The sequence below is a fragment of the Pogona vitticeps genome, chromosome 5, assembly GCF_051106095.1.
Source record: "Pogona vitticeps strain Pit_001003342236 chromosome 5, PviZW2.1, whole genome shotgun sequence".
NCBI lineage: Eukaryota > Metazoa > Chordata > Lepidosauria > Squamata > Agamidae > Pogona > Pogona vitticeps.
In genome coordinates this window covers 125,785,133-125,801,477 of record NC_135787.1, presented here as the reverse complement: position 1 = coordinate 125,801,477, position 16,345 = coordinate 125,785,133, and the positions used below count along the sequence as shown (strand labels likewise).

General features: G+C 40.0%; 1 protein-coding gene across 4 annotated transcripts in view; it reads right to left on the bottom strand.

Annotated features, from left to right (window-relative positions):
* TRABD (TraB domain containing) overlaps positions 1–16,345 on the bottom strand; it is a 36,055-nt gene that overhangs the window by 18,790 nt on the left and 920 nt on the right. For 3 of the 4 annotated variants that reach the window (XM_073000596.2, XM_073000593.2, XM_073000594.2), the window contains exons 2-3: positions 1,737–1,796; positions 627–705 (exon numbers count right to left, since the gene is read on the bottom strand). In XM_073000596.2, the coding sequence (XP_072856697.1) occupies positions 627–705; positions 1,737–1,760 (103 nt within the window). In that variant the 5' untranslated portion in view covers positions 1,761–1,796. Of the gene's footprint in view, positions 1–626; positions 706–1,736; positions 1,797–16,149; positions 16,169–16,345 lie in introns of those variants that run through there. The other variant, XM_073000595.2, reaches the window with a different exon arrangement.

The following is a 16,345-nucleotide window of genomic DNA, read 5'->3' as shown; positions in this document are numbered from 1 at the left end:
TCTTTCTTTCAAGGAGTTATTTTATCTTTATAACCTGCTTGAATTGCCTCAAATTGGTGAGATCACTGTTTTGCCCCAAAATACCTAAGGTCTTTTACTTGGATGGTACACTGAACTATAAAAAACACTGCTAAATACAAAGGTCTCCACAAGAAACAGTATGGTTTGAAAGTTATTGGGAGCCAGTTGGAGAACACAGCCATGAACACTAAAAGCTAAAGCTACAGCCTTGGCCCTATTCTAACTTGCCAGGTATATTTCAGCCCAAACAAAACAGATAGACCTAGCACTCAGCAAAAGTTGTAGAATCATTACTGGATATCTAAAGCCAACACCTATTGATAAAATCAAGTTATTGATCAAAGACTTAAGAAGAAAAGCCCCATTTTATCATGATGTACTCATTCAAAATTGTACTCAAAACATGAGTAGCTCTACTCTGTACAGATCTACTATCCAAACTGATGCCATCCACTCTATCATCTCAGGCTTTACCACCTCATTTTTTCTATATATATGGACTACACGTAACTTTCTTCCCCAAATCACATGTTATAATGAAAGCCATTAATAGCTCTGAGCCAGCACTTACAAAACAGTTCTACTGTTTACAACTATTAACATACAAATATTTGGTGCAATGTCTGGAGCTTCTTTTGGTCCATCTCCATGGGCATCAGATGAAGATGCTGGTTCTGCAGCAGCCTGTGTTGAACACAAACAAATAGGAAGGGAGATTTTTCACATGCACACATTCTGTTTCCAACTAGTCTGCTTTTCAATACACACTTCTAAAGAAAAGCCCCAAGACATCTGCTTTATTGTATTTATTTATTTTATTTATATCCCGCCCACTGGTATATTCTACCATTCTGGGCGGCTTCCAACAAAACACATATACATTAAATGAGACAAAAGCATTATGACATAATCAATAACAAAAACAGTGCAAAAATAACACCTGTTTGCAGGTGTTACTGCAATTCTTTTAGTTTGGAAACTGTGGCTGTGATCCCAGGATGTCAGTAACTGCAGCTAAACACGGGAAGACTTATTTATTTATTGAAAATATTTCTATGCCACCTTTCTCCTAAAGAATCAAACGTGGCTTATGGCATTAAAAGAAACAAAGTTAAAAGCTAATAATAAATTACTACAATATTAAAAAGTCAATAAATTGATACCGCATTATAGCATACCCAATGGTGTTGGTCCAACGTCTGCAGAGACGCATGTTCCTTATCCCTAGAAAAGGGTAGGAAATGTTTCTATGTCCCCTAAAACCTGTGCAATTTGGCAGCATGTTTAGAGAACTGGCAGAGAGGCTCTCCTTTCAGAATAGTTGTGCCCATCCCCTCGCACTCATTTTAAAATAAAAACAGAAAGTTCTTTTGACTTGTGGTCACATGTTCAGGCAGCATGGATATCCCAGGGGCAAATTTGGTCCCCTACTGAAGTCACTTATTCTAGCTAACTATTGGATTAGCCACTCCTGGCAGAAGGCAGGATGACGAGCCTCTCTGCCCGGTCGAAAAGTGGCTAATCCATCACCAGCTCCGGAGCGACAGGAAGGGAGTGCAGAGCCCGCGGCAGTGGTGGAATGGTGAGTGGTCAGTCTGGCCCCAGGGGGCTGGACCCCCATTATCTGCACCTGTGGGGAGATACTGTATTCATATTTCTATATGAATACCCCCATCTCTAGTTACTATATCAAGCCTACTGCCCACCAAACGTACCTCCTGCTGTTGCTCCTCCTTCATCCCTGGAATGTTCGTTTACCTTTTAACAACGAAGACCTGCAAAACAGGACAAAGATGACATTTGAGAAATCTAAGGGATGTATTTAAAAACACTGCCTTACAATAATTGTTGAGCGTACTGCAAGAAGCCACTGCTCAATAGGAGAAAAAGTTTTTTAAACCTAAGACCATGCAAATCACACTACCTAAGAAGTTCAAAGATAGTAAAGAGCTGAGCTGTACCTGTTGCTGGTTGGATTTCTAGTGCTCACTGGTTCATGTAAAATGGTGAAGAGGATATGAAAAAATATATGGGGAAGTCTACAACGTTAAACTGTTCTGCCCAGAGGCAATCATAAGGACAATAAACCTGGTCAAACATGTCTAAGCCCATTTTAAATGTCTTCCTCTTGTTCTGTTTCCTTCTGATGGAACCAGCTCCCTTCAAATGAGAAACAGAGAGTTTTGCAAAATTTTGTAAAACCAAAAGTCTTCTCAAAAGGCTCAAGGATGTTCAAGGCATTTCCTACAAACAGATTAGCACAGCATGAACAACAACAACAACAACAACAAAAACCATCATACATCCAGCGAAGTGGCATCTACTCAACAAATATTCATGACAACAAACTTGTTAACTTTCAGGATTACAACCATACTATTTGTTGCTTTTGCTCTTTCTCACTCTCAGTCAATCTCTCTAAACACTCATCTCTCCAACTGCTTTCAAACTGATCTCTCAAAACTCTTCACACACACCTTATATAACCCAGCTCCTCCCACTTCTGCACCACACTCCGTCCTCTCATTGGCTGAGGTTCCCCTGCCCAGCTGTGACGGACAGAGGGCCACTCCATTCCTTCTACAGGATTCTTGTCCACAATAGTAGATATGATAATCATCTGAATTGAATTCGCCCACTCCTCTCCATTTTAGTTCACCGACGCCCAGGATGTCAACGTTTATTCTTGCCATCTCCTGTTTGACGACATCCAGCTTACCAAGGTTCATAGATCTCACATTCCAGGTTCCTATGCAGTATTTTTCTTTGCAGCATCGGACTTTCCTTTCACTTCCAGGCATGTCCGCAGCTGAGCATCCTTTCGGCTTTGGCCCAACCACTTCATTAGCTCCGGAGCTACTTGTACATGTCCTCTGCTCTTCCTCAGTAGTATTTTGGATGCCTTCCGACCTGACATCTTCCAGCGTCATATCTTTTAGCCTTTTGTTTCTGTTCATGGGGTATTCTTGGCAAAGATACTGGAGTGGCATTGCCAATTCCTACTCCAGGTGGATTGCATTTAGTCAGAACTCTCCATTATAATCTGTCTGTACTCAAATGTGCTTTACCATTCCTTTTTCTAAAGGGTATTTTAGAACTGTGCAGCTTGTCCAAGTTTACACAGGCTAGTACTGTAGTTCTATCAGGAGGCACAGTATCCCAACCTCTGGCTCCACAGCCACATACTCAATTGGCTGGGCTTTCTAGCCAGCTATAAAGTTGGAACAGGTATTCTAAAATTATGAAAGGACATTGTTTGTTTCATTATGTCATCCCATCATTGAGGATTCTTCTTTACTTTTTGTGACTTATTTGTCCTCCAATGTGGACTGAGATAAATTTATTTCAAGATTAGACATGGGGACGAATAAAAAACATGAATCACAGTATTTGAAAGAAATTGCTGATTCATCCAATAGTCATTGCTTCATATTCATCAATTCTGGAGACACTGATGAAGATGAAAGGCCAGGCCTTCCCTCTCTGCCTAGGTGCCCACTGATCAGCGGGTCCATAGGCAGAGAGGGAAGGCTAGGTTTGGTGGTTCATGGAAGTTTTGTTTATTGACTGAACAGATGTTCGGCACCTCCTCCATGAGGTGCCCACTCAGAGGCAATGCCTGGAAGAGGCAGGACAAGGAAGCCAGGCCACTGCTCTGAGTGGGTGCCCGCTGGAGGATGCAGGGCTCTGAAGCCCCAAACACCTGTTCAGCTGATAAATGAACTGACATGAACCACCAAACCAGTGGTTTGTGCCTATCTCTATTCTTGTCAATTAGGCCTGCATTAAAAAATTTCTCCCAAATGTTCACAACGGTTGATGTTTAATGCTACTTTTATACTTGCAGAGCAATGTTATTTTTGGCTATTCATCTAACTCTGGAATAGCCATATAATATTACTAGTTTTATTTGTATGCCACATTTCTCCCAATAAAGGGACTCAAGATGGCACACAGCATTGAAATTCACACAATTAAAAATACACTAAGTTAAATATTAAATAACAAATTAAACAATATATGATTTAAAATAAAATTAAAAGATTAAAACATGAAAACATGGAAAGTATTAAAATTATCTCCTAATATAGGGTTCAGGTGTCCTCCAGTGCCTGAGAGAAATTTCTTTCAAGATTACACATAGCTGTATGAAGTAAGCACAGTAGCTATAACCACTGGTGCCACCAATAAATCTAAGTACCTGCATATGTACTGTATATTATACAAGCTTGTTAGATGGTCTCAGATGTGGAATCCAAGAAAATGAAAGTACGGAGAACACTCTTATGGACTTCAGCCTTTCTGCACACCCATTTTTATGCAATATTGTGAACTCAGATATCTGAATCACATATGGCCAAGAATGGTCCAGACATGTATTAGTCCATACCCTTAATCTAGGCATCCAGAGAAACAAATGCTGACAAAGCTGAACCTAACGCTCTTTCCTTACCCTACTTCATGTAGGGCAGAAAAAAGCTCCAGAATTCTCCAACACAAATTATGTTGAATTATGTTTCAACAACTGTTCCAGCACTAATATAGTTTATATTTTTCCAAGTGCAACTTTTTTTTTTTATTTTGACCCTTTTAAAAACTCTTGGAATACTGTCACAAGATTTCAGTGGAGATGCATATTTAATAACAACAAACAACAATCTTAGAACTACAGTACAGAGCTGGGAGGGACCCTATGGATCATGGTGTCCAGCCCCTGTCAAGGACACACAGTAGGGAACTGAACTCCCAACTTCTGGCTCCACAGCCAGAGACCTAAATCACTAAAGCTATCCTTAGAAGCATTTTCATACATTGTTTTTCTTCCCACTAGACCCCTTAAAGTGATCCATAATAAAATCTACACTATTTTACAGTCACAGCAGAAAAATAAGACATAACTTCTAAAACAGGCTACAAGTACTCCTCTGCAGAAGATAGCTATTTTAAGAGGAATACACAGCCATGCCAACTATGCATTTATTTAACGTGTGGTTACTATCATATTCTTAAGGCTTTGAGAACAACTAGATCCCAGAGCCACAAAGATACACTTCACAAATATTTATAACTAGACAGAAGTTGTAGATAGACACTACTGCCATAAATAGGGTTGCCAGACGTCCCGGCAAAAGGAGGACATGTCCTACTTTTCAGGAGCATGTCCTCCGTCCGGCAGGCAAAACTAAAAAACTTCAAAACGTCCGGCTTTTGTGTCCTCCTTTTCATACACATGTATCTGGCAACCCTAGCTATAAAGAGCTATCTGGACAAGGCGGTGGGTGATCTGAAGAAGTGTTTAAGAAACAGGAGAGCTCATGGCATCACCCTTCCTTCACTGGAAACTGATCAACAAATTAAGAACACCAATGAATCATTATTCTAAATTCATCTTTCCTGCAACTATTGCTAGAACCATCTCCTGCGAACATGTGTATTGTACTTTTAAAAAATTCTTGTGTCACAGATGTTGGTGGTGTGAGAACTCAATGGATAGACAGTTTATGGGCTAAGGATGGTAGAACCTCGTACCACTAACGTTCTGGTTGCAAGCTCCAACGCTTCCCAGGAAATAGCTGTCTGAAATTGAGGTTCTGTTTAAAAATCTACTAGACAAAATCCACTGAACTTCCTCTTTAACAACAGTGAGCAGTTCTCCAATTGCAGTGGTGCCTTGCACAACGATTGCTGCATACAACGATGAATTCACACACAGCGATGGGTTTTTTGAGGAATTTCCCCCATCGTTTAACGATGTTCTCTATGGGGGAATTTCACTTAACGATGTCCCTCTTTGCTCATTTAAAAGTGTCTTAAAATGTTTGAAACCTGTTTTAAATGCTTGGATTCCATAGTGCACCTTGTGAAACATGTGCAAACTTAATTTGGTTTTGTTCTGAGTCTTCATTAATTTTTGGTGATTTTTTTTATTTTCCCCATTTAAATCAATTGAATGGACAGTTCAATGCATTTAAACAGGGAAAACAAAAAATCACCAAAAATTAAGGACGACTCAGAACAACACCAAATTAAGTTTGCACAGGGTTCAGGAGGTGGGCTAACGATTGCAAGCATTTAAAACATGTTCCAAACATTGTAAGGCACTTTTAAATGAGCGAAAACGGACATCGGAAAGAGCTCTTTGATCTCCGTTTTCCTGCTTTTGAAGCTCTTTCCGATGTCCGTTTTCACTCATTTAAAAGTGCCTTACAATGTTTGGAACAGGTTTTAAATGCTAGCAATCGTTAGCCCCCCTCCTGAACCCTATGCAAACTTAATTTGGTGTTGTTCTGAGTCGTCTTTAATTTTTGGTGATTTTTTGAATTTTCTCTCATTAGAATGCATTGGACGGAAAGTTCCACCTGGAGTAGGAATGGCAAGCCACTCCAGTATCTTTGCCAAGAACACCCCATGAACAGAAACAAAAGGCTAAAAGATATGATGCTGGAAGATGGGACCCTCAGGTCGGAAGGCGTTCAACATGCTACTGAGGAAGAGCGGAGGACAAGTACAAGTAGCTCCAGAGCTAATAAGTGGTTGGGCCAAAGCCGAAAGGATGCTCAGCTCTGGACGTGCCTGGAAGGGAAAGGAAGGTCCGATGCTGCAAAGAAAAATACTGCATAGGAACCTGGAATGTAAGATCTATGAACCTTGGGAAGCTGGATGTGGTCAAACAGGAGATGGCAAGAATAAACATTGAGATCCTGGGCGTCAGTGAACTAAAATGGACAGGAGTGGGCGAATTCAATTCAGATGATTATTGTGGACAAGAATCCTGTAGAAGGAATGGAGTGGCTGTCATAGTCAACAAAAGAGTGGGAAAAGCTGTAATGGGGTATAATCTCAAAAATGATAGAATTATTTCAATACGAATCCAAGGCAGACCTTTCAACATCACAGTAATCCAAGTTTATGCACCAACCACCAATGCTGAGAGGAGACTGAAAGTGACCAATTTTATGAAGACTTACAACACCTAGAACTGACACCAAAGGAAGATGTTCTTCTCATTCTAGGGGACTGGAATGCTAAAGTAGGGAGCCAAGAGATAAAAGGAACAACAGGTTAGTTTGGCCTTGGAGTTCAAAACAAAGCAGGGCAAAGGCTAATAGAGTTTTGTCAAGACAACAAGCTAGTCATCAAAAACACTCTTTTCCAACAAAACAAGAGGCGACTCTACTCATGGACATCACCAAATGGGCAATACTGAAATGAGATTGATTATATTCTCTGCAGCCAAAGATGGAGAAGCTCAATACAGTCAGCAAAAACAAGACCTGGAGCTGATTGTGGCTCTGATCACCAGCTTCTCATAGCAAAATTCAAGCTTAAACTGAAGAGAGTAGGAAAAACCACTGGGCTAGTCAGGTATAATCTAAACCAAATCCCTTGTGAATACACAGTGGAAGTGCGTAGGGTTCAGGAGGTGGGCTAACGATTGCAAGCATTTAAAACCTGTTCCAAACATTGTAAGGCACTTTTAAATGAGCAAAAACGGACTTCGCAAAGCCATTGAAATGTATTGAGTCGGCTTCAATACATTCCAATGGAGGAAACATTGTTTCACTCAACGATGTTTCCTATGGGTTTTTTCACTTAAAGACGGCAATCTGTTCCAATTGGAACAGATTAACCGGTTTTCAATGCATTCCTATGGGATATGGTGTTTCACAGAACGATGTTTCACACAACGTTGATTTTTTTGGAACCAATTAACATCGTTGTGTGAGGCGCCACTGTACTTTTGATAAAAACAGGGAGATCCTACTGCTGTCTACCACCCATATAGAAAGAAGTAGCTTAGTTCTGAGGAGCTGCTTGTATTACAGTACTTGGTTCACACTTGATATTAACGAAGCCAAAGTTAACTTTAGGTACAGTATTGGAACTCTTCTAACAGCAGTCTCCCCTCATATGGCATCCTTCAGGTATATCACACTACATCTTCCCTTACTCCAGTTGGGGGTTGGGGGAGTTAAAGTCCAACAAATCTGAAGGGCACTAGGCTGAGAAAGGCTCTATTAAATAGTGTTACAAATGGGCATATTTTAATGGCCAAATTTCATAATGATGCTCATGTTTTTGAACAAAGAGCAGTATAAGTGCTGCCCTCCAGATGCCAACAGACGGTGACTCTCATCAGATCTAACCTGCATAGCCAATGGTGTGGGGTAGTGGATAAAGTGCCAAACAAGTGCCAGACAAGATGATAATCCAATGCCCAAAGTCAGGAATTATCCGGAGTTGTGCATATCTCCCTCGAAGCTTTAACAGAACAAAAACACTGCCTGGGCAGATTCTAAATGTGAATACTGGGGAATTAATACTTAAACTTCCCCCCATAATTATTCCTCTGTGCTCAGGAAATACTGTATCCACCTTATTCTTATTTTACAAAAATCATAGAATAATGGAGTTGGAAGGAGCCTATAAGGCCACAGAGTCCAATCCCCTGCTCAATGAAGGAATCCAGATCAAAGGATGGTTATCTGAATTTCTCTTGAATGGCTCCACTGTTGAGAGCATTCACCATCTCATGACATAATTGGTTTCTAACAGTTAGGAGGCTTTTCCTAATATTCACTCAAAATCTGGTTTCCTGTAACTTGAGCCTACTACTATGTGTCTTGCACTCTGGGATGATTGAGAACAGATCCTGCCCCTCCTCTGTATGACAGCCTTTCAAGTATTTGAAAAGTGCTATCATGTCTCCCCTCAGTCTTCTTTTCTCATGGTTAAATATGCCCATTTCTTTCAGCCTTTTGTCACAGGGGTTGGTTCCCAATCTCTCGATCATCCTTGTTGCCCTCCTCTGAACTTGTTTCAGATTGTGAGCATCCTTCTAAAGTGGACACAGTACTCATAATGAGGCCTAACCTATGCGCAAGACGGGAACTAGTACTTCCCAGGATTTGGAGGCTATACATTTTTAATACAGCGTAAAGTAGCATTTGCTTTTTTATGCAGCCATATCACACTTTTGACTCATATTCAGCGTGTGATCTACAACAATTCCAACATTCTTCTCAGTTGTAGTACTAAAGAGCCAACTATCTCTCTTTCTAACTGTGGGGGGGTTAGAATATCATAGGGCACTTTTTCAAAGTGTTGCTGAAGTCAAGATATATTAAGTCTACAGCATTCTCACCATCGACAATGGTGCCCTGCATGATGATGATAATCCGTTCCGTTAAAATCGCTGTACAGTGAAATTGTCATGCGGGGAAAAAACAAACCCATTGGAATGCATTGAAAACCGGTTAATGCGTTCCAATGGGTAAATACTTCATCGTCCAGCGAAGATCACCCATAGAGAACCGCTGATCAGCTGTTTAAAATTGCTGTTTTGTGAAGCTTCTGTCCGGAAAACAGCCATTTTGCGAAGGGAAGCCAGCCATTTTGCGAAAGGAAGCCATTTTGCAGAGCTGGAAAAATCATCGTTTTGCGAACAAACGGTTCGCAAAGCAAAGACCTAATCAACGTAAAGCAAAAATCCCCCATTGGAAACATCATTTTGCGATCACAATTGCAAAATGTCATTGTCAAGCGATTTCGTCATTTAGCGGGGTAAGCGTCTAGCAGGGCACCACTGTATTAGGGAGGCTTCCCAATCAAAAAATGAGATAAGATTAGTCTGGTAGGATTTGTTCTTAACAAATTTGTGTTGGCTTTTAGTTATTACTGGATTGTTTTCAAGGTGCTTGCAAACAGACAACTTTATAATTTGTTCCAGTATTTTCTCTGGGACTGATGTCAAACTTTTTCCTGTCATTGCAATATAACATGTTAACTTTTAATGACATAATTGTATACTTTAGCTATCTATTTACTCATAGATGTTGTTTCTGATACATAAGGGGAATGTGCGTATGCCTAAAGTACCAGAGAACACTTATATTACACATACACATTAGTTGTTTAATGAATAAAACCGTTCATATAAAAATAAACATCAATTAGGACTTCACAGCCTAATGTTTTGTCCAATTACCTTATTATTTATAGTATTTCCTTCCTAGCAGACCTTTCTATTTCATACAATAAAGGTCTCCTATTTTCAACATTAACAATTAGCCATTGTTACGGTAACGGTGATGTCATCTGCCCGTCATTGATATGGTTGTTTGTCATCTACCAATAGCGTGACGGGAGATGGGACATAAGAGGGTGGAGCTAGGGTATTTAAGGGGGAGTGAAGGAGGTGTGAGTCAGATAGGGACTTGATAGGGCTTGTACATGTTGTGTAGTACTGTGCTATATATTAGAGTGAAGGTCTGAGAGAGAGAGTGTGTGTGGGGGGTACTTTATTATTACTGACTGCCTTTTATTTTAATTATTATAGTGATTTACCATTCCTTTTGTTATTATCAAGAAACATAAGTTTTTATTTTAAAAATCATACTTTTGTCTGAAGAGTCTTATGAGGGAATAGTTGGTGGCAGCGTGAAATAAAGTGAGTGTGAGTGTGACGTGGCAGCTCCTTTGTGTCGTGTGAAGAGGCTGTCACAGCCATCATATTATTTGTAATCTGGAATGATATACAGTGGTGCCTCGCATAGCGAGGTTAATCCGTTCCGGATTAACCTTCGCTATAGCGAAACATCGCTGAACGGGACAGGGAAAGCCATTGGAACGCATTAAACATCGTTTAATGCATTCCAAAAGGCTCCTTTACTCACCGTTCAGCGAGGTTTCCTATGGCCGGCAGCCATTTTCGCGCCCTCGTTAAGCAAGGGGAGGGCGCGAAAACGCTGCGCACGACCATTATGGAGCTTCCGGCAGGCATTTTGTCCTGATCGTCGGGGCTTCGTTTTGCGAAGATCGGTAAGCGAAACGCTTACCGATCTTCGTAAAGCGATTTTCACCCTATCTAAACGACGTTGAGCGATCGCATTAGCGATCCAAAAAAAAGGATCGCTATGCGATTTCGTTGTTATACGGTGCGCTCGTTAAGCGAGGCACTACTGTATTAACTTAGTCAACTAGTGCTCATACCATTTTGTATTTTAAAAGCAAGTTACAAAACCTAGATAATAAATTATCTCTCCTGTTACTAATTTTTCAAAATCTGTCATATCCCAGTTTACTGTTACAAATGTACTCAAACAATGGAGAGAACATACCACTTCTCTCTTTCTTTTCATAAAGTACCATGGCCAAAATCATATTAGGTTTTTATGTTGGCATAACCAATGGGTCCAAATCTCATTTATGCGTTGCCACAAATTAAAAAGTTACTACATGCATTTGCTGTAGTATGATCAGTTACCAATAAGATATAAGCTAATTGGCAAAAAAATCCTGTTACACAAGGGATGGTGTCACTCACAGGAAGATTTTTGGTAATTAAAGACTTCCTTCCCCTGTCCCAAGCTTGTCTGACAAGTAACTTGTTCCATTGTGTAGATGCTGTGGAAGCCTCAGACAAAACAAAGAAGTATTTCAGTACCAAAAATCTCAGCCACCACAGATCACCACTTTTCCACTGGCAAAACTTATGAAACAGGACTTTGAGCACTGTGGCAGGCACAACTAACAAAATTTTGGTCCAGGCTTATTACAAGATCTTATAAAACTCTTAAGAATTTCTTGTATCCAAGCAGATGACCAAATAGGAATAAAAGAATGAAGGCCAAAAAATTATGAAACATAACATTTAGAAACCTAGAATACTTCATCCATGTAATGAGAAATGAAAAGTACAGATTGTTACGGCTGGTTAGGCAAAGTAAAATAAATGGAAAACATTCAGGAAGGAAAGGAACTTGCTGAATGAAGACCCTCTGAGATTGAATTAAGCACAGCCTCAGCATTCAGAACTGCTGCATACGAAATGAGAATAGTCATGACAAAATTCAATGCACATATAGTAGAGGAGCAATAAGAGAGTACCCTGTAATATAGATCCAGAAAATCATCACATCTAAACAGTCTTTCCACATTTGGAAAAAAAGGACTATCTCCAGTCTCCATCACCAATCTCAATTGTAATAGTAAAGGGCTCAACAAGTATTTATAATAGCCTTAGTTCTTTGTAGATATGAAATCTCCATCTTTCTGCATCAATTAATCTTTTGGATTCTACATTTTCTCTTATAACTGTTAGAATAAGTGAGAGATTATATGGCACTAGACTTCAGTGGATTTTAATGAATATAAACCTACCTAATCTAGCATTCTGTTCACAATAGCTAAATGATGTCCATGGGAAGGCCACAAGCAGGGCATGAATGCAATGCCACAGCATCCACCACTTGTATTCCTTCCAGTAGTTGACATGCAGAAGCATCCTGTGTACAGTACTGAAAGTAAACATTGTCTTTTAATGATGTAAACCACTGTCGTATACTCATTGTTTTCAGCTTTAAAAGTTGTCTTTCAATGTTGAAAGCCACCCTGGATCCTTTTTAAGGAGAAAGGCAGAGTATAAACAAACAAAGGAAGAAAGAAAGAAATCCAGCCATCATGTATCTGACAGCTCCTGGTTCAAGCAGCAGGGCTTGATTTACACTGCCATTTGGGAGTGATTATCACAAACAGATTCGTTTTCTATTAAATACATATTATGGTAAACTTGCTGAATCTGAAAGCCTTATTTAATCTCCAAAATAGATGAGAGTCTCTTTGCAACCCAATTTGAATCCTGATGTCTGGTTTAATACAAACACACACAAGCACAGAATCTATGATACTAGTAATATTTATTACACAGTTATGCCACCATTAATTTAAGAAACCACCAGCGAAGTATAAATGTTTAGTCTTTTTACTATACAGTGGTGGCTTGCTTTACGATTGCCCTGCATTACAACGAAATCGCATTACAACGATCTTTTTGCGATTGCAATTGCGATTGCAAAACAATGGTCTGAACGGGTTTTTTTCGCTTTGCGATGATCAGTTCCCTGTTTCGGGAACCGATTCTTCGCAAAACAATGATTTTCCTCCAGCTGATTTGCGGTTTCAAAATGGCCGTCGGGTAAATAAAATGGCTCCCTGCTGTTTTCTGGGACGGATTCCTCGCAAGAGAAACACCGAAAATGGCTGCTCTATGGAGGATCTTCGCTGGACAATGAGTTTCCAGCCCACTGGAATGCACTGAAGGGGTTTCAAAGCATTTCAATGGGCTTTTTATTTTCGCATTACGTTTTCATTCTACAGCGATTTCACTGGAATGAATTAACATCGTAATGCGATGCACCACTGTATAGTCTAAGGAATGTTACTCCATGCTCTTCCAACCTCATTAAGCATGATAGTTTCAGTTTTAAGACAACCGTCTCAGACATTCTGTCACCCAGAGATACAATCAGTCCTACTGGTTTTGAGACAGTAAATGGTCAAGTGCCCAATAAGCACTATTATAAGACAGAAATTAATCAGATGCTGAAATTACCATCCTATCAGACCGAGTTCCCATCAATCTTCCCAATATTTTCATCCGATGCATTCATTTCACATGATTTCCAGTCATTGTGGAACCTGCTACACTAGAATTCTTCACTTGAAGATCATATTTAAGGGGAAGTAAATACCACCTTGACACAAAATCTGCAATGAGCACACCAAATAAACCTGGTAATCTGTCTGATGGTCAGCCAGTGCAGTGTAATGATGGACAAGGTTAGGACTCAAATCCTTACTTGGTCATGGGAACTCACTGTGGAGTGGCAATAGTAAAACACCCCTTGAACATCTTACATACTTCAAAAACAGTATTAGAGTTGCTGTAAATTGGAAGAGCACATACCAATAACTGCCTAAGTACAATGTACTCCCATCCTGGGAACACACAGAGAGGTGCTAGGATCAGCTGTGGCTTCCTTGAAACGTACATAGATAGCAGATGCATGAGAAAACATCTGTAACTGCCTCTTAAGTTGCAGGGTCCATGCAGTGTACCTGATAATCTAACATCTGAGAAGACTCCAGGTCCCATACACAAAAAGTCTCAAGTGTGGTCTTCTGGATGGCTGTAAGTTACATGGACTGCTGTTGCTTCCTGGATATTTACAGAAATAAGCAAAAAATTTGCTACTTTGCTGCTGTTTCAGGCCTGAATCCGAGTATTTCAAATGGTCTTTCTGGAAGGCTGGTAGCTAAGATCTTAAACGTTGCCTTATGAATTTGAAGTCTTTTTGCAAGCTGAAACAAGTCCACAATTACTGATTATCAGCTGAATTTGTGCTGGGTAGGCTGTTCCCAACAGTTCTAGTTGAGCAAGGTTCATTCAAGTCTTTATGATTTGTACCTTTCTCAATTCCTGGGCCTGCTGCAGGCATTAAAACAATGAGAAGACATATCATCAAAGTGATGAGCAGGTTTGACTGAAGCCTAGGTTAGTTTCACTGGAACTAACATTTTAAAGGCAGCTTGAGGCAGGCGTGGTTTAAAGGAGAGACTGGCAAACTTACTGTCAAAGTGGGCTTAGTTCACAAAAGCTTATGCTGTAATAAAATTTGTCCATTTTAAAAATGTAACACTCCTTGTTGCTGTAGCTGCAGAAGACTAACACAGCTTTCTTCCTACCTCCAAAAAGCTGTACATTCATGATCAACCATATGCAACACGCTGGTTGGGCTGACTGTACAGCTTAGCAAGTTTAGTAGCTGATGGTGGAGCCCTGGGGTGAAAGATCAGTTCCCCATTGTGCTTCCTGAAACCAGACTGTGTAGCTTGGGCAACTACACAGTGTCAGAGCTGGGCACCTTGCCAAAGAAGAGCCTGATAAACCTCTGAAAACTCTACACCCAGAAAAAAAACTGGAAGAAATCAGTGTAAGTTGGAATCAACTTGACAAGCATACAATTATTATTATAATAAATGTTCACAACATATAACCCAGCTTTTAAGTGTAATAGAGTAAAAGTCAAGACCTGGAGTTCACCAGCCTGGGATTGTGTTGTTTATTGCAGTCTTAGACTAGCCATTAACTGAAGTTCTCTGGGTAGTACAGAACATGTTAAAAACCAAACGACAATGTATTAATAACTAATGAATTAACTTTGTGTGCTGTCAAGTCAATTCTAACTTATGGCAATCCTTCTCAGTGTTTTATAGGCAGAGACTACTCAGAAATTCACTTCTTCTGGGGACATGCTGGGACTGTGCAGTTTGCCCAAGGCCCCACAGGCTGGCTCTTCTGAGATGCACAGTGGGGAGCTGAAGTCCAAGTCTCTGGCTCCACAGCCAGAAGCCTAACTCACTGAGCTATCTAGACAGCCAATAACAACTAAACACAGCACAAAATAAAACCGTTGTAAAAGCAGCAGCAAAGCAAAACACCACAACAGATAAAGTCAAATAGAAGGAGCAGCAAAATAAAGGAGTACAGTAGTGTGATAAAAAGAACTAAGCACATGCTTATGAGAATAAGGCTATCTTCATCTGGTATCAGATGAAAAATTGGAACTTCTTCTGCCAGATGAGCCTCTCTGAAATGTGCATTCCATAGAGAGAGTGCCACAAGTGAAAAGATCCTCTCATTTTTAGCCATCCACCTTGCTTCATTTGGTAGAACCTGGTGAGGAGTCCAAGGGGATGACATTAGCCTTCAGGTAGTAACTATGCGAGGAAATGCTCCTTCAGGTAACCTGGTCCCAATTAGTTTAGGGCCTTAGAGATTAAAATACATTGAAACTTTGACTGAGTTCATTCCAGCTAATTAAAATTTCCACAGCTGATTCCAGTTATATTTTAATTAAGACAACGATGGCTACTACTACATGCTTATGTAACGTATGGTTCCATTAACCATGCAAGTTTTGGTTTAAAAAACCAAGACAATATCTATAACACATCAAGACAACAACCAAATAAATACACTATATTTCCCCCAAGAATCCAAATTAACTGAACTAAGGATGTGGATGCATTATAACAATATCAGTGTTTCTCCACTATTAAAGTAACTTATGTCCTGCAATAAGAAGACGAGGTCTAATGTTTTCCAGCGCATGACGCTGATCCTAACATGAAGCACAATGTGTTTTTGACATATTGCTGGCACTTCAAATAACCTTTTTTTTTGCTAAAAGTCAACCCTATTAACATGGGGATTCATTACCATTTATCAATCAACTGAGTAATCATCTTGTTTATGGATAACAGTTAGTACAAAGGAAACGTTACCAAAACTTAAGGAGGCACATCGTTCTCCCAGAGCGAAGTACAGAAGCACGGTGTTCCCAATTATTTAGGTGCCACAGCCAAAAGGAACCATTTCCCAGTCCCTAGCAAAAAAGACAAACTAGTGCGGAGGAACTTGACTACGAGTGTGTATGAGGAAAAAGGCACAGCAAACACACGAAGTAGCCAGGATCGCTTT